The sequence below is a fragment of the Melanostigma gelatinosum genome, assembly GCF_949748355.1.
Source record: "Melanostigma gelatinosum genome assembly, chromosome: 24".
NCBI lineage: Eukaryota > Metazoa > Chordata > Actinopteri > Perciformes > Zoarcidae > Melanostigma > Melanostigma gelatinosum.
Genome location: NC_136657.1, coordinates 954,827 through 977,784, shown reverse-complemented (window position 1 = coordinate 977,784; position 22,958 = coordinate 954,827). Strand labels below are relative to the sequence as shown.

General features: G+C 42.6%; 1 protein-coding gene across 2 annotated transcripts; it reads left to right on the top strand.

The window, feature by feature from the left end:
• Positions 1–4: 4 nt before the first annotated feature.
• pudp (pseudouridine 5'-phosphatase) lies at positions 5–22,712 on the top strand. Of its 2 annotated transcripts, none has more exons than XM_079296582.1 (4): positions 5–89; positions 656–874; positions 3,239–3,468; positions 20,087–22,712. In XM_079296582.1, exons 1-4 carry the CDS (start codon positions 20–22, stop codon positions 20,261–20,263), a joined length of 696 nt encoding a protein of 231 aa, XP_079152708.1. In that variant the 5' UTR covers positions 5–19; the 3' UTR covers positions 20,264–22,712. The 2 variants fall into 2 exon arrangements, with proteins under 2 accessions (XP_079152708.1, XP_079152709.1); XM_079296583.1 differs by lacking the exon at positions 5–89 and adding an exon at positions 224–373.
• The last annotated feature ends 246 nt before the right edge of the window (positions 22,713–22,958 follow it).

Below are 22,958 nucleotides of genomic sequence, written 5' to 3'. Positions count from 1 at the left end.
AGCTCATGAGTCAAAAAACATGTCTGCTTCTGGTAGCGCCTACAAACCCGTGAGCCATGTCATTTTCGACATGGATGGACTGTTATTAGGTGTTAACCATACTATGTGTGCTATATCTTGTAGTGTTGTTGAGCATGTCACACGAGGAGGCTGCACCGACGCTGACGCTCCGTAGACACTCATTCATTCGCTCCGCGCGTGGCGAACAGTCGGCGTACCGAACTGCATAAACAAAAGCGATAAATACATAATTTCTTCGCACGCGGCCAAAAACAACGAATCACATCGAATATTATGCGTAATGTGCCTTTAAATAACCTCCGGGTGAATTCGGCTGTCATTTAATACATCTTTATGTGGTACAAACCTTACGGTACGTACCAAACATTTACCGTCAACAGGAGGGGAACGTTACTTTTTGATGGAAATGGCCTAATTTTTAATGCTGCCCTTTTTACACTATCTATAAAAGCCTACATTTGTTATTTTTAATAGGCTGTAGTTTGAGGTCACAGAGAACTGTTATAGTCTATTTATTTTCTAAAATAGATACAAATGACTAATGGCAGTGTCTCCTAATGCCCCATTCATATGCAATCTTACATACATGTAATTGAAAGGTAATCATTTTCTTTTTGTATTTTTCTCATTGCAGACACAGAGCGTCTGTACACTGTGTCCTTCCAGCAAGTCTGTGACCGCTTCGGAAAGCAGTACACTTGGGACGTGAAGGCGTCGGTGATGGGTAAAAAGGCTCTGGATGGTGCCCGGATGATCCGGGACTCTCTGGAGCTTCCCATGACAGCCGAGGAACTCCTCGCCGAAACCAGACTGATACAGGACAGGATCTTCCCCTCTGCCAAGCTCATGCCGGGTATGCCTTTGTTGACCACATATACCATATATGCCATATTTTAGGACCCCCACAAATAATACTGAAAAATACAACTTTTAAGGTCAACAGTGGGCCGATTATGAGCTCTTGTGTGGACTGCTGTCGTCTTCATTCATACTAGTGCTGCTGCTTCTATTATGTGCAGCTGTTGACACGTGTGTGCTTACAATCTGCAGTATTGTGTCCTGGCTCCGGGTTGAAGGTTCTATTTATTGTCATTGTATAACACTGTGTTGCGCAACGAACTGTAGTTGGCGTCCAATTTTGCTGCATAAAAAAGAAAAAAAATATTTGATATGCTGCAGGGTGGAGTCGGAGTTTAGGAATCTTGCAGCCAAAGGAAATAAGCTGGTCTGAAGTCTGGTGATACGGCAGCTGATACTTGTGTATCTTTTGTCAGACGGCAGCAGGGTGAACAGTTTGTGGCTCGGTGGGTTTTGTAATATTCTTATCGCAGGCACCTCTTGTCACCAATATCACCGATGCTCGGTAGATGGGTACCAATGAAGCTGTGGGCGGTTTCAATCACCCTCTGTAGTTTGTAACGTTCCAGTCAGGATGTTGTCTATTGCTCCTCTGTAAAAGTTGACAGGAACTTGGCACAGGAGTCTTGCCTTTTGAAGGTTCCTTAAGATATACAGCACTTTATGAACTTTCTTCATGTTATGATAAAGCCAGAGGGCAAAGGTTGAATGTCCTGTAAACAATCTGACGTTGCGGGTTCTTTTAATCCAGCGTGCTATGTTACCCGTTCTATTCCATTATGAACACTAGAATGCAGTTTAGAAAGCAAAGCACATCTAATAAATGTGTACGTGTGTTACAAAAGGAAGATTATTCAGGTGCTGCATCGTCTCATCATGGAATTCATCGATGGATGCCTGCATTGAATTATAATGGAGAGCGTTTGATCTGTGCTGTTGAACAGCATGTTCACTGTTGGGAACCTCTCATGCAGTGCATCTGTTGATCATGCTCTCTGTTGTTTATATCAAAATAAGTAGTTTGAATGGACTATATACAGAACAGATGCCATCAGGACATATCATGTTCTTATTTTTAATTATTAACAGAAACATATTTTTAATGATGCTCTTTGATTTGCCGAGGTGGCCAACATCCTATACCAAAAAATGGATTTAGACACTTCGACAAAAAACACAATTCTCAAGTTTATAAACAGGAAGTTGCTTTCAGCGGTAAAGTTTTGTTGGTTTGAAGTGCTGAGATTACAGAACCAATTGTGACATTTCCCTTAAACGCATAACGTTCATGTTAATATGAATGAGATCTTTCTAAAATGCTCCTTTATTAACAGTACAAGCAGGCTTCATAGAGCCTTTATAAACTTGTATCAAAGCTTACATGTAGGCCATAAAAGCAGCGTTGCTGGCATACATCTCTATCTACTTTACTAAGCGAAAAAGAACAATATTGACACTAGTGGCAAACATAATGGCAATACGAGTGAGGTAAATATCATCAAAAACCAACTACTTGAAAGTAAAGTAATTTTGCACATGATTTTCAAATGTAATGTTGCAATATGTTGAAAAAACGAATACGTGATCTGGATATTATTGTTGTCAGTGTTCATTCAGAGACGTCGTATAAATGTCTGTGATTAAGGACGAGCTCGGTAGTTTCTCTTTAGGACTTTCTGCCACTAAGTGCACCATCGTGCTCACACGGCTGGTAGTGGAAGTATAAGTGTTCCTCCAATAATAACCGAGTTATGGCCTGCGATGTGGAACAGCAATGCTTACTGGGTACATGAGAAGTGTTCAGGTTCTCCTCACTGAACAGCCAAGTGGAGGCAGTGTGTTCCTTTCGGGAGTTTTTACTACATTTTTATAGACTGTCGTCCTGGAAGCTGTTGATACAAATCCTCCCACAATGCTCTCTGGTCACCTTTTGGAGTAAAAATGAAATAAAAACATTCACTAACTCACCAAAACCTCGCAGTTCATGTCACGGACTTTCTGTGAAAACAAACATTAAATGTGTGCGACCAAATCCTCTAGCACTACTCTGAATACTTTTTTTAAGTTTTGGAAGTTTGTGTCAAGCCTCACCAAATGCTTGATTTACACCGGATCACCCTAAGAATCATTAGCCACATGTATTCATGTGAAGAGGTGTCACACTCCCAAAACTGAAAAAGTATTTGGAGTAGAGCTGTTGGATTTTGTGATCACTGTATTAACAGATTATATGAAGAAACGCCATGAGATGAACTGGGAGCTCTCAGTGAGATGGTATGGAATGGTTCCGTGGACTTGTAAGGGGCTCCATATCGACATGTGTTAGTCCAACATTGAGTCTCATCTTGTGCACCACCAGGGGTGGAGAAACTGGTGCACCACCTCCGAAAGCACGGTATCCCCATTGCGGTGGCCACCAGCTCCGCCGGCGCCACCTTCAAGTTGAAGACCAGCCAACACCAGGACTTCTTCGGCCTGTTTGACCACATCGTTGTGGGCGATGATCCCGAGGTGAAGAACGGCAAACCTCAACCCGACTCCTTCCTGGTCTGTGCCAGAAGATTCAACCCTCCAGCTTCTCCAGAGAAGGTACGTTCTCCAGATTACACACGTGTTAATGAACAGAATATCGTTGTAGAGGCTTCTGAGCTGAGCTGCTCTATTGGATCCACTTTTCCTGCTGTACCTGATAAAAAGGCATCTCAGCATCTGCATTCTTTTTAATTTCCTTTAATAATTTATGTATTTCCTCTGGCTGCTGATCCCGATGGTGTTTTCGCAGACGGTACGATCCAGCGGCATGCAGATGAGACGTAGAACTGCATGTCAAGTAGGGGTGTAACGGTTCACAAAATCCACGGTTGGGTTCGGTATGATACAGTTTTTTTTTTTTTTATTCAAACGTATTCGGTTCGTCATGAGTACTGAACCGTGAGCCTCGTACCGAACGGTTCCATACGAATACGCGTATTGTTACACCCCTAATATCAACAGTGCGTCAAACAATACGTCTTGTATATAGTTGTACTTGCCTGTTTGTCAGCCACGGCCTTTTTTGTTTGCAGCTAATGTGTTCCATGTGAACTAATGCAGGCAGGGCCTGATGTCAGCCGCTCTGTGCAAGATATATTTTCAGACTCTCTGGAAGCCGTTCGCACTGTTGAGTCAGTCTAAAATAGCTGCCAAATATCTCTCTAAAAGACACCGAATAACAGTGGGAGGCCTGACCTATTTTCATGAAAACTAGATCGTGTGTTAAAAAGTATTATGCTAATTTGAACAAATCGGCCGTTGAGCATTGCTCAGTACACAACTGGCTAATGAATATGTAATTGAATGATACGCTTGGCGGATATGATTTCTTTGTGTTAGAAACTCTTAATTGTGTGAAGTTCTGGTGCCTCTCTAGGAATATGCTTCATGTTGATGCACGCCGTCACCTAGATATCAGAAACCTTAGCATCTGCTCATGATTCATAGATTTTATTTTTTAGGATTTTTTTTTTTTTTCTAGATTTTATTTGTACAGGGACAGTTCACATTAATCGACAGCACACATTAATAAAAACATGACTGTAAATGTGACAGTGTTAGCTAAAAAAGCTAATTTTCAACCGTTGTTGATTAATTGTGCTGAAGAGAAACTGGAGCATCCAAATCTATTCCAGGCGATGGAGAAGCTGTTGACGAAGCTGTTGTCAGAGCGCTGATCGCGGACATTCATTACGACTGAGTTCATTGAAAGCAAGTTCTCAATCGCTACTTCCTTGCCCACCACAAGTCCTCACACTATCCTTTCTTTTTATACAAAAGCTATGGGAACAAGCAGTATTATTCAGGATACGTTTGTAAGATAACGCAGCTATTTACTGAGATTATAGACGGGTTGATGCTGTGAGGATTCACAACAGGTCTTTTCTTTCTAAATGGGAGTATTCAGTTTCTTCTTCTGACCATGGACCTTTCTAAGCATTGCCTTCTACTAGCACATCCTCTGCATTCTCTTTTGTTCAGCACGGCCGTGTACAAGGATTGAACTGGCAACATGCCCTTGGAACAGGAATCTAACAAGAAAAGAGATAAATAACTGTTTATTTTAATACAAAATGAAAGCATGTACTTTCATATGAAGTGTTTCTTATTAACAGCTGCCACCTCGCACTACTCATTACATTCAACATTAGTTCTTTAATGTCATATTGCACAACAATCATTGGCGATGAAGATGTGGGATCTCAGGTTGCCTTCAACGCTGCTCATTAAATATGTATCAAAGGAAAAAAAGAGAATCTAAGACGTAGAATAATGCAGGAGTTCAAAACGGAAAAAAATTGAAGCCATAAAGATGTAATATTCGTAAAACACATTCTCAAAGCCTTTTTTTAATGTGCACGACATCTTTGTGTAGAGTCTACAGGATGGGCAGGCACCACATCTCTGAGTCCAGCATCAAGTTCTGTGAAGAACACACACGGTGGTTCCACTAAGTTGTAAATGTTATTCAGACAGAGTTAGTGAACTTCTGTTTTTGGGGCATTTTCTGCCTTTAAGAGTTCGGGGACATTAGGGGGAGAGCGGGGATGTTGCGGTCACCACAATGCTCCAACTTAACACCAACTTCCAATCAATAATCCAATCCACAGTCTCCTCCTATCCAGTCCAAGTGGAGGTGTTGCTTTTGCATTTGTTTGACCCTTTGTAGGTGAACAAACAAAAGAAACCAGTTACGGATCCTGGGGGGCGGGGAGTCATATTTGAAGGGGTCGTACGTTTAAAAAAATAATAATAATCACTTTAATATTCTCTGAGGTTTTAGGTAACAAATTTGTGGAAATAAATACATTTATGAGAATGAATCGGAATTGTTTCTTCTACAGTAGTGTTTTTATATTTAGAATGGCCTATGAGCAGCAAGGATATGAAGGTTATGAAGGATAAATACACACAACTTCTTTCTCCTTCTTTCTTTCTTTTATAAACATACTTCCTTTGTCCTCAAGTCAGACCTGTTGTTGGATTTATTTAGCCAGTTATTAGATAAATCCTACAGATTGCCGTCTTTTGGGTCTTTCATGTTTTTTAATGAACATAGATAAATGCTAATATTGTTGGCGTTAGAGGAAAGTAGAGAATGTTGTGGGTTTTTCCCCGTTGATGAGCCTTCTTTGACTTTACCTGACGGCTGGCTCAGTAACTGTCATCTATCTCACTTGTGGTGAGACACCACAGGATCTCACTGGTAGGAACTCACGAACAAACACTGAATATACATGGATACATTTCAAATTATGGATATGATCGATTTTACACAAATATATTTCAAGACACACATTTTTCTCCCAAAAGAACAACTTCTATCTCTGATGACACAAAGTCTTGTGTCCTCTTAGCGCAGCTAACATTACAAACCAACTATTGCTCACATCTGTGGTGCGATGAGTTTGATCCAACATTGTGAGTGAAGTGCTTCTTTGACAAAAGCAACAAAACTAGGGATGGGTATCGTGAGGCTTTTGTCGATAATGGTACTCCTGTAGATACTTTTATCAGTTATTTTTAATTATATTGTGAGGAAAAAAATGACAATTACTTCGGAAAAGAATCAACATTGTTAAATTTCTGATCAAAGCCTGACCTGGTCGATGTTCCTGGACACTAAAGTTCTAAGGTTCAATACCCAGCCTTAAATACAGTTAGAGCAAAGTTTTATGCCGCTGTTAATCGGTCTTTGTTCCAAATACGATCATTTAGATGTTCATCATTCAGGAGGTCTAAAAAGTGACAGCGACCCTATATCACATTTCATCTACAGAACCCTGCCTCTACAAATGGCTTCTGGCTCATATAAAAACCAAGGTGCGTTCAAAGAGAACTCGTTCAAAAAGTGAGCCATCGTGGCATTTTACTCAGACTGTGTTTTGATATGTAGCCTAATTTAACAGGGACATTTGAGGCATCCGATGGATATGTCCTCGCTAACTCCCCTTCTCTCATTTGAAATACTTTTTGCTGCAAATAGGTCTGCCCGTGGCACGGCACACCAGCTTTTTTAATCTGGAGCGAGCCACGGTTAGAGCTGTCATTTTTCCTGATGAGATATGAAACTGAGGCTCAGAGGGGGAATCGACAGAGTGTTCAGTGGAATAACGAATGATGATGCGTCACTGTCTGGCTCCCGCTCCGTGACAGAGGAGGAGAGCAGGCAGAGGCAAAGCTAGAGGGGGGTGGGGGGGTGGAGAGGAGAGGAGGTAAACAGCAGAAGCAGCCGTATGGTAATAAAACACATCCAATTGTCAGCTCGTCCTGCCTTAATCTCAACTCTGATGGAAAAAACACACCAGCTTGTTTTTAGTCGCTGTGAGACGCGAGGAACCGGCAGGAAGGAGTCGCACAGTCAAGTCGACACAGAGAGAAGTGGACTTAGTAATGAAAGGATGGTCCTTCAAATACACAATGAAAACACATTTTCAATATGGATGCAAAAATGATGAATGGGTGACGTTGAAGTGATGCCACATAGGACGAGTTACAAAACTGCATCTGTCCCATTCAGAGTGATATTTTGAAAGTGTCCCCTGCAGCGAAGCAAATATACAGTACAATATGTGATCGAATGGGATATTCAGAGAGCCAGAGGCAGTGCCTCTCTGTGAACACTGCAGTCCAGTGGCCTCCCGGGTGAGTAATATGGTGTCGATGCCGCCATCTGAGCTGACCAAAAGTGAAAGAAGAAACGCTGCTCTCTTTTCCACGGAGAGAAGAGGACATTTTTCACCACTCCAGAGTAACAGTGTTGATGAGACGGGAGATTTTTTACCGAAGGTGTGCTCAACAGCCTGAATAAGATTAATGAAACATGAAAGTGAGCTAGTTCATGCCCACACTGACAGGGAGGGAGCGAGGCAGAGATAACTAGTTCTTCCTCTGCCATTAATCATACAGGGCATTACACCTGGGGCAGGCTTTATAATCCAGATATTCAAATCAGGTACGATTAGGACATGAACCTTTCTACCTGAACATTAAATTGGCCCATTACTGCACTGACAAATCTCACCATATTCACCCCTTACCTTTATCAGATACACACCAGCCCAAAGAGTCTCAAATGCATATCTCTGAATTGAGTTTTTTTATGTGAAAATGTTAAATGTACCGTACTTTTCGGACTATAAGCCGTTACTGACAGGGTCGCTACAATATGGATGAAGTACCTTTGACCTACCTCTCACTAGGACTGTTAACAAAAAAGGTTGAACGGCAAGATGCTTTTAATAGTACATGTACGACTCGCTAGCTTCTAAGCTAATTTTAACATTACCGCCAATGGGGAAATGCTAACCGCGATTAGCATTTGCGAATATATAATATATCTTCGTACATCTTTTCATGCAAACATACTTGCATTACAGACTAAGGTCTCTCAAGGCTACCAAACGAAAAGCAATGAGGCAATAACTGTTGTTGCTCATAGCTCTGAATAGCTGTTGTGCTAGCAGCAACTGGCCAAGCCAGTTAGCCGTAAATGCTATTCAGAGCTACGAGCAACGTAGACACGCTGCATGAGAAGAGCAACTTTTTCTCAAGTCTGCCAGTGGATCCTAACAGTGTGGAGCAGTGTGAAAGAATCCACCATCACCAACGGGTTCCGAAAGGCTGGACTACTACGAGATGAGGAGGACAGCGCAAGGGCGGATTTGCCTCGGGAGCAAAGTGACACTGAGGGTGCAGACGACAGACGGACTGCAAGCACGAACGAAGCAATTCTGAGGCTGTTTAATTCCGACACTGAAGAAGAGGACTTCAATGGTTTTAGTGCACAGGAGGACGATGGCGACAGCGATCAATAGCGATCCTGTGTCGATCCAGCCGCTTTCCGGCTCGGATCAGAGGGATTACCGGTACCGTAAGCCACTTCCCGGATATACGGGTACAAAGGTGGATACAAAGATATATTCTCTAATGCTAATGCTAATCGCGGGTAGCATTTGGGATTATAGTCCGATGTGGCTTATATAAGTAAATATTCAGTTTTCTTCTCAAAATTAGATGGTGGGGCCTATATACCGGTGCGACTTATAGTCCGGAAAGTACGGTACGTAAACGTTAATGGTTGAAGTCACTTTAAATGCTAAGTGCTCATTGATCGTTTCTTCACTGCACTTTACAGAGATCACACTCAATCCCTACCTTTGCTGTGAATGTTGGTTGTTTTGCCAAGTCTAGACAGACTCTGATGTCTGAGAGTCCTCTCACTTCACTCCACCACGGCGGTGGGATTTGGCGGCATGGGTCTGGTAGACAGCTGGATCGTTTAAGATAGAAGCATGTCTGTTCCGTCAGATGTGTGTGAGACGGACGACTGGAAAAACTCTGGCTGGAGCGCCTCTTGTGTAGACGCGCCATGAGAAAGCAAAGCAAATTCCCCTCCATGTATGTACCTCCATGCTAGCAGGTTTTGGTGGCACTGGTGTGGAAGGTGCCTTTCAACATCTGTGGTCCTGGATAGACACAGTCTTCCTCCCCACCTCTTTTCACTGGCTGCCAATGCTTCCTCCCTCCAAGGAAGTTAGGATTTTATTGTCATATACATATACACATACACAAAATTTGACTTCTGCATTTGACCCATCCCTGTATATAGGGAGCAGTGGGCTGCCATTGATCGGCACCCGGGGAGCCAGGGGTTCAGTGTATTGCTCAGGTACACTTCGACACGTCCCAGTCGAGGATCGAACCGTTGACCTTCCGGTTCCCAGACGACTCTCTTAACCCAGTGAGCCACGGTCGCCCCCGACACCACAGTTCTCCAATGGTAATTGCCCACTGTGCCATGGTCGCCCCCGTGGCTCACTGGGCAATTACCATTGGAGAACAGTGGTCCCATCCTGGTGTGTCTCCATCCCCGTCCATGTTGACGTGTTCTTAGGCAAGACACTTAACCCTTAACTTAACTATGCCATCAGTGTTTGAATGGATGTGGATGTGAGTTTAGTTTAGTGTGAATGTATCTATGCAACGAAATGATATCCTACGTAATGTTAGCATTCATTTTTCATGTATTTTCTTATGAAAGCCAGCAACACGTGTCAATTCGCACTCGTTACATGCATATGGTCTTTTCAAAATGAACCTCCGTCTTCACAGGAAACTCAGGTTCAGGCAACAAAATGACTTGTTTAGGTTTTAAGAATAGATCCTGAAATACTTAGTAAGGTTTAGGAAAAGATCGTTTGTGTTCAAATAACTACGGAAGTGGCGTTACTGAAGTATGCAAGTTGTGTGACAAAAACATCAATGTTGAGTAAGTCATTTGTAATCGCATATAAAGTTTTAACAGCTTGCCTAGTCCCTATGTGGCTTTTTGTTTTCCTACCTTAGAAATATGTGATGTCTGTATTCTCTTACTTCAGTCCTTCATTCCGTTGTCTCGTCCCAGCTGGACTAATGTCACAAGCTTAAATAAATCATCAGTGAAAGAAATTGCAGCGGAATAAAGACTTATGTAAAACCACAGAGCTCAGTTCTCCCCCGTCTAGGCATCACTTGATATGCTTCTTTGTTCTTTATTCACTCCTCCTTTCAACTACCCAGATCTTCTTCTGTTCATATCAAACACACCAGAAACTTCAAATGAATCACACTCTGTGTATGAGAGGACTTTTCCAGGGAAACACCTACCAAATTCTAGGTCTTGTGGATTGGGCTTCACCTGCACAGACCTTCTTTAGGCCTCAGATGAGGCAAAGAGCTCTGTGAGCTGAACAGACTAGAAATATCTCCCATTGCCAAGTCTTATCTAAGGTTCATCCGAATATTGTTGATTACAGCAGAACATTTCCAATGCATAAGAACTAGTGCTATATTCTCCCTTTGTGTAGGTGTGATGAGGGCTAACTGTAGTGCTTCAATTCACGAACAAACACATGAGCAAAATGCTCCTGTTACTGGCCTATGTCATTATCCTAACACTTTTATTACAAACCCTTTTCAAAGCACACAGTTTGGTGGAAGAGAAGTGAATTTAGCAAAGCTTTCACTGAGAAATGAGAGCGAGTAACAAAAGGTTCTCACAAAGGGGGGATGGAGTGAGTAAATTCCCTTTTGGCCACGGGAGTTTTGGATGTGCAGATAATGATGCCGCAACTATGATTCAGAGTTTTATTGTGTTTCATACCTTAGAAACTATCAGGGGTCTACAAGGACTCGCATAATAAAGTCAATACTCATACTCTGATCCAGTATGAGGGGGAACAAACTCCCTATTTCCAAGCTGCAGTTTGTGGACCTCCAGCCATTCATTTATCCCTTTGGCTATTCTATTTCTCTCTTGGTAGTGAAGCTGTGAGAGGATGCTCAAAAGCAGTCCTGAGAGGTTTCAGGCTGATAGGCTCACTTTTTATATTCTCTCTGAAATATTCAAGATGGTAAACTTTTGGAATAAACTGACAAAATATTATGGGTCAGTGAATGGTTTAAAGTGCATTGATGGCCAAGTTGATTTAAAAGCACTTAGCCCACACTCTGCAGCCCTGGGATTCCTCCTATCTAGTTTAGCATACGTCTCCCTTAACTTGCATGTAGATACACAGCTCTGTCCCTCTCCCCTGTTTGTGGTTTCCTAGGTGGATACTTAATCATCACAGACTTCTAAATTTGTGGGTTAAGCCGGCTGCAGGGTCCTCCTCAGATCACAAGCAAAGCCAAGGGAGGCTGGGTGGCTGTGAGATTTGCAGGCACTCGTTTTGGCTGGATGGTGATTTTTTTGATTCAATCCTTGGGCCGTCCACGGGCTTTTCTTTGAGCCAATTGCAATCTCTTGACACTCAGCACAGCAGTAACTTATCTCCTAATGAAAACGCGCTCAGTAATAGCTGCCTCCGTTGTAAACGTGTCGAGCTGTGTCTCACAAAGAGCGTTTTAAAGTGAATATCGTACCATTCGACTCCAAACAACTCACAGATTTAACTTAAGATCGTTTTTCAATTGATTCGTTCTGATTGCAACAAAGAAATGTACCTATAATCTTCAGAAATATTTCTATTCTCCAGCATTAATATAAAAACTGGTACTCACCTACCACTGCGATGCACAGAATTTGCCAAATACTTATAGGTCATATTTCCTATATACAAGCAATATTTGAAATTGAAGCCCGCACCTAATGGACTGCATGACAGCATTATACTTTTTGTTTGTTCAAACGATGGGAGCTAGAGAAGCACCTCGCATTATTCATAGTGGTGGTTCTTTCTCTCAGGGTGTGTGGAAGTTGGGTGCCATTGGGGTGATTGGTTGACAATGATTTATCAGAGCTCTTCGTCATGAGGGTTTTTGGTTCAGGGGAACGCTAGAAGTAGTGACTAACTATTAGATTACTTTTGAGGTGTTTTTTAACCTGCCCTGGCCCGTGGTAGTATCTCAATCCTCAAAAAGGTCAGTGGCTACGTGATTTGTCAAGTTATCAGTGTGGTAATAATATGGTCAGTATTCCATAATACTCCCAACATATATCGTATGTCTGTGTTTTTAACCCAACCAGACAGAACTCGGCCTTGGGGAAAGGCCTCAGAACATTCAGGCTGCATGTGTGACCTTTGACATATTATGCTAACACACACACACACACATAACATGCACACTTATTAGGGGTGCAACACATCATGAATCTCACAGCAAAGGCAGAAAATATAACTTAGAAATCCTCCAATCACGCTATTTTCAACCTCTCTGAAGTCAGTGTAAACTGTCAAAACCTGTTTAGAGCCAGTGTTGCGTTTAAAAAGTACGCAATAAGTTAAATATGTCATAATTCATCTCTATTTAGTTAATATTGCTGTGAAAACATCTCCTTCAAACAACTGGATTTAGCCAAGTTTCTCACCAAAACTTCATTTTACAAGATTACATGTAATCATGATTTTCATCTGCCCGTCCAATACTCATCTTCTCTGAACAGAGCCTGAACGCATCGTAATGTAACTGAACAGAACCTCCATACGTTAGCCGTTAGCGGTGCTGCTAACGAAACAGTCCACCACGTCTTCAACTGATTCCCAGTCCACCTAAACTGGTAAAGAGACTTGAAGGCAGGATCCAGAAATGGATGACAACAGGAAAACACACCAACAGCTGCCAACAGCCAAAATTGACTACAAAAAAATCCAACTCACAGCAAAAATAGTCTTTCTCTCCATTTCTTTCAACAGCATCATTGGTATCCGTGTCAAAATGAAACCGAGCATGAATTTGTATTTGCAGAAAAAGAGACATCAGTGATGTTTTCTGTCCAGCAAAGACCTGTTAAATGGTTTCTCTGATGAACATGCTCGCCCTGACAGATTCGTTCCACCTCCGTGTTGTGGTTGTTAGGCACAGTCTGTCAGACTGTCAGACGTGAAGTTGACACATTGCCTTCACCTCGGTGTCACATGCTGGTAAAGTCTCTTAGTTGAAAGCCACAAGTCAACCGGGGCAGATCGGTCCTTTGATGGTAGAATTTGTTGCAAATGCTTCTGTTCTCGGTAGTTTTTTTCAAAAGTCTTAGCACAAGGACATACTTTTCAGTTTAAAGCCCGTTTTATATTTCTTAAGGGGAGATGGATTGATTTTAACATTCATGTAGAATTTACATCGGTAATAAGTCTCTAAGATGTTTCTGCGTGGGAAGAGCTGCTTGTCCTACTTTATACATCTTTCTTTTTTTCTTTTTTTTTTACTGATTAAATATATATATAGCCATCAGGAGAGCGAGACCTCGCAAAAGCTTTAAAAAAGGCTGTTTTAATGTCAGCTAATATAGAGGAACTGGTATTCTCTTCTGAGCCCCGTTAGTTATGCCGTGTTCACACGAATCGCGTCGTTTGATGACCATTTGATGTTCATTCGTGTGAATCGCGCTGGACGCGCCTGAGAGGGGGCGTGGCTTATCGCCCTGAAAGCCGTTCAACTGTCCGCCATCAACCATGGAAGAAATAACCTATTTCTGCTTAGTACGTGTTGTGGAAGTCCAAGATATCCCGGGAAACTAAACGCCGTCTCGTCTGGGTTCATAACATCATCTGGAGGAGCTCTGTGGATTTTATCGAGCTCTATTCACTGTGTCTGTTTACTACAGCTGTATGAACACAAAATAAACTGATTTGGCTGTGATTTAACTGCAATACACCGACAAGGGACTCCGAAATAACTACATAAAGATGCCGATTTGCAAAAAGTCTGAATTCATGTGTTGTTAGTTCTCTCCGCAAGACGACAAGCAACTCACTTTTAAAATACTTGTTTTCTCAATGGAGCTCGGATGGATCGGTGCTAGGCTAAGCTGACATTGTAGCAGCTCCGTCAACACTCAACGTAACGTCATATAGACATAAATACAGCAGTGTCTTTTTCATTGTTTGTACCATATGGTTTATACACAGTTTGGTCCGGTCTCTATTGATATGAGGTATCGTAGAGCTCTGGGTGAACACAGACGGCGACAGTGTTTGTTTCCTCATTCAACAACGGCAGGATGAGAGGAGGTCATCTCAACGCTGACAGGCTATCGCGCCGCAGCGTCACGCCATCTTTTCGCCGAAGTTGAAAAATTTCAACTCACGCGTTTGGGGCGTTTTGGCATTTGACCGCCGCGCCATTGCAAATTTGCGTCACTCCAGTCTCATCGCGTCTGTGCATAGACTTTGTAAGTAATCTACTCGTGCGAATAATTCTCAAAGCGTTTGGTGTGAACACGGCATTAGTTCGGCAGTTCTGACTTGGGTACCCGGTGAATCAAGCTTTAGTTGATTCTGATGAATCTTGCATGTGTTCGGGTGTAGGCCTGAGGACTGGTTGTAAATCTTCCCTGGCACCTTTAGAAGAGGGGAGGGGTGTCTCTTCACAGTTCCACCCAGAGGGGCCGCGGGAGTGGGCAGACCAGCACGCACTGCTGGGAACCAGCGTAGAAAGCTTCATCATTTTTGTGTGGGCCTATTTTTCAACTTCAATGGAATTTCAAACGATCGAGCAACCGATGAGCTGGTATACCCTCTGACAGGAAGGAGGATGTCCTGGTGGACAGGTAGCAGAATGGCAGAAAGCTTAGAAGAGAAGTGGGGACTTGGGGAAGTGGTAATGTGACTGAAAATGCATCATGCCATCATAATTTCCTTCAGTCCCCCCCCACACACACACCCCTTCCTGTTTACATCAGTGAGTGTACCTGCTCCGATGTACACTGAAGTCAGATTATCTATGTTGGCATGAAAAGCTAGTTAAACTATTTCCCCCCTCTAAAGGGCTGGTATAGTGAGTTTCAGTGGATTTACCTTGCTCCACGTGTATGAGGCCTTGTTGCTCAGTGTGTGGTTGTTTAGAACACCTCTTTGTGTGACCGCCACCGTGGGGAAACGCATTTGAGCCACAGTCAGCAGCAGTCTCCTTCTGTCATCGCTTGAGGTAGAAATGTACTTAACTGTACTTAGTTTCTGACAGTACCAGTGGGATACATTCGTCTAATGGGCCAGATATATTCTTACAAGTTGACCCCATTTACACTTATCGTCTCTCATATCTACTTCAGATGTGATGCAGCGCCATGATATTCACAGCTCTGATATAATCCAACTAACTTTTTTCCAAGCTAGATGCAAAGTACTTTGATGTTTTTTTGCTCTCTCCCCACACAGATTATTCAACAGGTGTACTGATCTGGGATCAGACAAACTCTTTTGAATGATCAGGAGCTGCAACGCTTCATTAATGAGTTGTACTATTGAATTATTCGCCATCTATTCTGATTCCAGCTACTAAAATGGGAATTTGTTTTGTCTTTTTACTTCTTCATGACGTTAAACTTCATTTTGTTTCTTAATTTGTTGACAAAACAGACGCGATGTCTTGCTGTAAAAATACTAACTGACATTTTCACCAATTTCTGAGATTTTATAGACCAAACAACGACTTGATTAATAGAGAAAATAATCAACAGACTAATCAACAATGAAAATGATAGTTAGAATGACCTTCGTCCTGTCCACTTTGGCGACGAGTTTCTGGAACTAAATGTGGTCGCTGATTCAGAAGGGACACTAAATGTAAGTTCCAGGTACGTTCCAGGGTCGCTGGCCGTTGATCGTGACATCACAACAAGGACGACTGCTACTGGTAGAAATGGGGATGCGCCAAACGGTACCGTGGGCAAATGGAAAAATGAAACGGGATTATATAAAATAAGGAGTAAAATACGGTGGAGTCGACCGAAAAACTGCAAAGTGGTTTGATGCGATTGAAAGTCTTTTGAGCCACTCACCGGCTTGCTCTCATTTTTGTAACTGCTGTCTAATCCACTCGAGCCATCAATACATTGACCTGCCATGCGTGTGTGTATGTTTTCATCCAGTTCAATACAGCACATTGAAAGCAGATTAAAGGGTCATTTCACTAGCTCATTGGGTAATTACCAGTTTGAATTGCTCCCAATCAAGGGAATTACCGGTAGCGAGGGCTCTCCGTTGTGTACGCTCAGTGTTTCCGCCATCATTGTTCGACATCCTCCAGCTTCAGGCTTAGTGACATCATAGAAGTCAATTAGGGTTGAAAGAGACTCATGGAGGCATCTTTGTTCTACCTGAGTTTGAGAGTTGAGACGAACAAAGGTCCTGTAGGCTTTCTCTGAGACTTAGCTTTCTGTGGCTTCTTTTCAGCTTTCCCCTCATTGTACGGCTGTTTCCTTTATTCACACTCAAGTGCTCGTTCCAACCACAGAGTTAAAGCTGTGTTCACTAGCCACAGTTAGGAAAAAAAGAAACAAAGAGGTCCTTCAAATTCAGGTTAAAGGGCGATGTGTGGCATATATGAATGCTAATTTGAAATAAAAGCTCAATATTTAATTATACAAATTTAGAATTAGCATCTCAAGATGAATGAAATATAGGCTTTATCCACAGCCTTTGATTTGCTGATTTATTACATTGGGCAGCCAGAGGAAGTGTGGAAACAGTTTTTCATGGATTCAGTGTGTTGTATACCTGGGCCTTCAGTGCTGTCCTACTACAGTTGAACCGCCTCCTAATAATCTCATTATGACGCCACAGCTACGGTTATTATTTCTTTCTAGGGGTGTAACAATACACATATTCGTATTAAAGCGTTCGGTACGAGGCTTACAAACCAAACAATACGTTTGAATAATGCTAGTGCGTTTGGAAAATGTAGAAGCTTAAATTGTAAAGAAAACAACCCAAACAGAGAACCAAATGTCCGACTCTAACCCCGCGATGACAGGATGCTTCGTCATTAACGGACAATGCATATAGTCAAAATCAATATAATCAACACAATGACAAGAACAAACTCACAAGAAGCAGTCACATATATGATATGACAACAAAGCAACAAACCAATCCAGCAACACTGCAGCGTTAAAACACCTATTCCACCGCACACTGAAGAGCACCATTCAAATGTTATTCACATCAGAGGGAACAATATTAACCATGTCATAAAAACAACACCATAGACACATGAACACAGTAGTAACGCTACTGCAGACGTAAAACAATGAAAGCACTTCACTTACCAAAGCTGCTGTTCACTTAAAGACGAAGCGAACGTGTTCGTTGGGTTGTAGATCCACTCGGTTCTCAGCAAAAGTTTTCAAAAGCACCGTAGCTTGTAAGTGTCCTGCCGTGCTATGGTGTCGTGTTGCTGCCTTGGTTAGCCACCTCAGGTTAGCGTAGCTTAGCGCCAAACAACTCCAAACACCAAGACGCTCAGTTGCAAATAAAACACATTCTTAGCCATAAAATGTGCAACTCTTCTCCGACGCTGTCAGCCAGAAAAAACGTTCGTACGAATCCTTTTCCATGCTGGGTCAGGACTGCTAGCTGTGGGGTTGGCCGACCCTTTCTTACGATGTCCTTCTTGAGAAATCCGATTCTCCTCCTTCAGCCATTGAGTTTTCAAAAAACACAGCTCGGTATAAAAAAAAAAGAATCTACACCAAGCAAAACGCTAAAAATATCAATGTCATACCTTCTTACATATCTTTCAACTTCAACTCTTACTATTACTAACTTCTGCAAGCTGCTTCAGCGTCACACTAGCCCACTGACCAATCACGGCGCACGTTAATGCTGACGTACTTGTAGGCTACCTAGGAAGCTCTAACATTCAAAGAGGGGCATGATGAGGTTTAACTCGATGTCCAACCGTTGTTAAATGATTCAGCACTGTGGTCCCTCGTTTCACGGGGCTACACTGGTGGTAGCACGGCAGCGCTGTGGTTAAAGCAGGTGACAAAGCTGTCAATCACAAGCACTGCATGAAGAACAGCCTCTGAATCAGCTTTAATCGCTCATGCAAATACAAGGCAGTCGACTAAACTACCATTCAATCCAGCTCCTGAAATTATAAAGTTATGTAAACTAGACTGTATCAGCACTTTTTAACGTTCAGTATGCTGCTTTCATATATTTCTTCAGAATGATTTAACACATCTGCTGCCTTCATTAAAGATATAAATACAAAGTTATCTCACATCTATTTGGAGCGAGCGTTGCTTCTCAGTGTTCTGCCAGCAGCTAAAGGTGAATATTAGTTTGGCTGATGGACGTCATGGATGCTCTGGGATCTGATGGATAAACTTCTGTTAAGCTGTGATGAGGTTCATGAGACATGAGCAGCAAAATAGATCGTTTGGCTTTGATGATTCTACTGTTTTAACACATTGCATTTAGCTTTTTACGCCTTCCTTTCCCACATGTGCCCTCTATTGTCACTTGGTTGTTGTGTTACACCTGCCACCCGACACGACAGTTATTGTCTGATAATATTTTAAAGGAACATGACAGAGTTAGGGTCAGAATGTAATGTGTTATACTATGCAGAATTAGAGTTTACAGAGTGAATCTTCAGCTGACAAACCTGCTATTTGAATCAAAATGCTTTAATAATCTGCACGGCCAAGCAAATGCAGTCTTCAATACAATTGAATATTAGGGCAACAGAAGATCATTTACTCAGTTGTATTAGAACAACCCCCATGACGAAGTCAGGGCGAACACAGATGGCAATATTTCTCCAGTAATAGAAGTTTTGCTGCATTCATGTGCCCGTCAGAGAGACTGGAGGGAAATAAAGTAGGTATTTTAGAAAGCTAAAAGATTTGGGACCCGAGCCGGAGAAGCAGAGAGTCCAAAGAAAATGAGAAACGGCTGTGTATTGATTTTGCAGTTGTTGCACTTTCAACCTTAAAAACAGTCTTATAATATGAAGCGCAGCCATTTCACTGTGAACATCAGTCCTCTCTCTCCGGCTCAGGCTCTTGAATAGTAGAATCGTTGGCTTTAATGATTCCTCCTGAGCCTCCACTCCTTCCCTCTTCCTGGCTGCACACTCTGTGATTATTGGACGCTGAAAAATGATTAACCTCCCGCTGACGGTTCAGCCGTAATAATTCACCGCAGCTGTTGGAATGTCCTTGTCGAACATGTGCACAGATAACTATTTCAAATGCCAATTAGCCGCCATGTTTTCCATATTTCCAATTGGCTCGGCGTGTCGTGGGGACACGGCTCTGTACCAGACGGGATTCACTGCAGCAGCTCCTGGTTTACAAAGAGACTTCACACAGACACACTTCCCTTTCACTGAGAGCATGAATGTGGCTGTCCTGTGGCGAAATTCACAAGTTCTCACCATAATTCCGTAGTTCTGGTATTTCAGGCATTAATCCGCACTGGTTGAAAACGACATGCATTCATGTAACTGCTAGAACTTTGAGGAACTTTTGGGCAGTTTTCTGGGAAAGGATTTCTTTTTTTGTGGTGTGTATTCTTGCCCTGCTGTTAGTTACCTTTTCTTCTGAAGTAACTGATGACTGTGTATTCAGATGGTCTGGTCCCAGGAGTAGAGGTGAAAGGCATCGGAGCCTATTTTCAGATAAATGTGTGTGTATATATATATATATATATATATATATATATATATATATATATATATTATACACTGTGCTGGTATGGCTCTCGATATGCACCACGATTCAGATCTGATCATCAGATATAAAGAAAGCTTCAGGGAGCGCCGTAGTTCTAAATGTAGATTAAATGGATATTCCACCTGGCAGAGGAGAGCAGTACTCCTCTGAGGAATATCACGTTTATCACATTAGAAATAGAAATGCTGCTAAAATGCTTTTGTCTCCCTCTCCTCTGTCCTCGCTCAGTGCCTGGTGTTTGAAGACTCTCCCAACGGCGTGAAGGCGGCGCTGGCCGCGGGGATGCAGGTGGTGATGATTCCCGACGACAACCTGGACCCGGGCCTCACCCGGGAGGCCACGCTGCGACTCGGGAGCATGGAGGCCTTTGAGCCGACGCTCTTTGACCTGCCGGCCTTCGACTGAGCCACAACCTCCAGCTCAAACCGCCCCGCCTGCAAAGGAGACCACAACGGAGTGAGAGGGATTACCGGCATCCCTGAACATGTTGTGTGTGGACATTGATGATGACTTTGTCGTAGCCAGTCAATCACATGTCGTTGTTTCCTGTCAGTGGAGACGTCGCAACAATGGATGATGTCACACGTTTTTTATTACTAACCCCTTGTATTTACGGACATGAGCTTAATAGATATTCGCCTCCTACATGTCTGCCACCATCCTGATACTCAATATATTCAAAATTGCTCTAAAATAAAATATATATATATGTCTATATATATCATGTGTTGGATGCCAATGAAAAGACGTTTTGTGGTGGAAGCAGGAAGCTGTTGAACACACTGTGGATCAGTCAGAGTTGTCCTTGTTCCACATTGTGTTTAAGCGGTCTTATTGAAACGCGAAAGACTCGACTCCTCTCCTCAGTGTAATCCCGTCCTCACCCTTTCATCTCCGCTCATGTCCGCCTCAACACTTACTGCTATTCACGTGCCCCCCCGTCCTCTCGCCATGCGGGCTTTACCGGAGGCCCGGTGCCTCGGCTCCTCTCACGCAGCTGAAATAGGATTTCACTGCACTTCCATTCCACTTCCCCTCCTTGGCTTCTTGGCCTTTCATCCTCAAGGAGGGTAGTCTCCCAAGTGCCCCCCCATCCTGCTCCAATCACTGTGTAGTTCCATTTTCCCCTCTCCTGGCCTAAAACATGTGTGCCTTTCAGTCGTACCACAGAGGGATTGTAGAGTTAATGTGGATGATAGATGTTAGAATCAAATAACGCTCCAAAAGGACCTCATCCACACAGCATTTTTTCAGGCGTGCAAATTTGTTACGTATTCATTATCAAATAAAGAAATCCATAACACAAGCCCAGAGTGTAATAATTCTGCAATTTTCATTTTAAATTCGGGCCCGAGCCACCGACAACGTCGGGCCTGCGAAGGCCCTATTGAAATTGTATGGGGTCCGTTATTTTCTGCCGGGGATGGAGCTTGTAGGGGTACTTGGAATTTATGAAAACTCACCATTTTTGCACCCCTCTCAGATCTGAGGTAGAAACTCTGCTGCCCAAATTTGCATATGTGTGTGTAAAATAATGGCTCTCTAGCGCCCCCTACAAATCGTACCGGTGAGGCCCCTCGGCCAGTATGTCCGATTGACTTGAAATTTGACCCACATGTCCCAATCCGCTAGATCTAAAAAAAAAAGCCTCTCAGACCCCTAAGCTCCGCCTACTTAGATTTTCCACCATTTTGAATTTAGTGTGAAACCCATTTTTGATATCTCCTCCTACATGCTGGGTCCGATTGCTACCAAATTTTCTGTGGATCATTATTGGATCTACCTCATCTAAAGTTACTCAAAGCTTTCTGATACCGCTTAGCGTTTAGAAGATATGGACCAATACACTTCTTAGGGGCATGGCTAAATATCAATACACATAACTTCTCAACCGTTTGTCCTAAAATTTAGCCTACTGGCTAAAGGAAATGTCATATTTTATACTTTTCTTTATACCTCCTAGCCCGGTGACCTGATGAGTTTCAAATTTGGTAAGGATAGCCCTAAGACATTGATGATGCATGATCATGAATATTGTGCGCTTTCGTTGAATGCTGTTGCCGTGGCGACGCATCGTATTCATGAAACAGGAAGCTGATGGTTTAGTGTGTTGGGATGCTCAAAAACTCATGAAACTTTGTACATGTGTCGTAGGTCATAGGAAGACATAGTGTATATGGTTTCTTGGCTTGGCCGTGTTATGGGAAAATATGTCGGTCTACTGCTTTAGGGTTAAATAATGTAAGTTTTAGGAGAACAGGCACTAAACCTTGTGTCTTCTAAATGATTCTAGTAAATTTCGGATCCAGGTGTCTTGTTATCTGTTATCTTGTGAATTGTTATCTTGTGCATTGTTTCTGTCTTTAAAGACGGGGACACACACAGGGGTCATGATTGCGGTATTTCCCTTGATGGGCATCAGCTGAAGGGCATGACCCTCTTTAGGTATTTATGATGTGTGATGATTCACAGGCTTATTCCGTCCCTGCAATACTGTGACTTAACTCTTTAACCAGGTCACAGTGACATCAAAGGACGCACCTGGCTGGGTGTATCCATGGTTTATTGTGGGGCAAACTGATAACAAAGGGATTTGTAAACAGGCCTTAAAGTGCCTTCAGGGAAAGACAGGACACTGTGCTTCAAAGGAAAACATCTGCCTTGACATCTTTTATTATCTTCTGTCTTCTTTTGTTTATTCTTGTTTGCGAACCGAGATAACAGCATGCTGGTTGGGTATAAATGTCCATGCATTTAACTGTGTCGTCAGAGCACCTCCTGCAGATGACGGTGATGTGTCTGTGAGACTGTTCTCTTTGCTTGCAAGCAAATAAATTGACTATTACAACTTTGATCATTCATCCAGACTCTGTTTCATTTGACATTGATTTGATAACACTTTGACACTCTTCTCCCGACTATTCATAGAAATATTCCACAACAGCCGTTTTAAATTGCCTCTATAGCGCCCCCTACAATATTTAAAAACAGCAGCCCCAGCGCTACGTTTGAGCTACATGTATGAAAGTTGGAAGGCATATGTATCTTATGGAGACTTAAATATAACTCTCTTGGGACCATGCTCTAAACCCGACCGGAA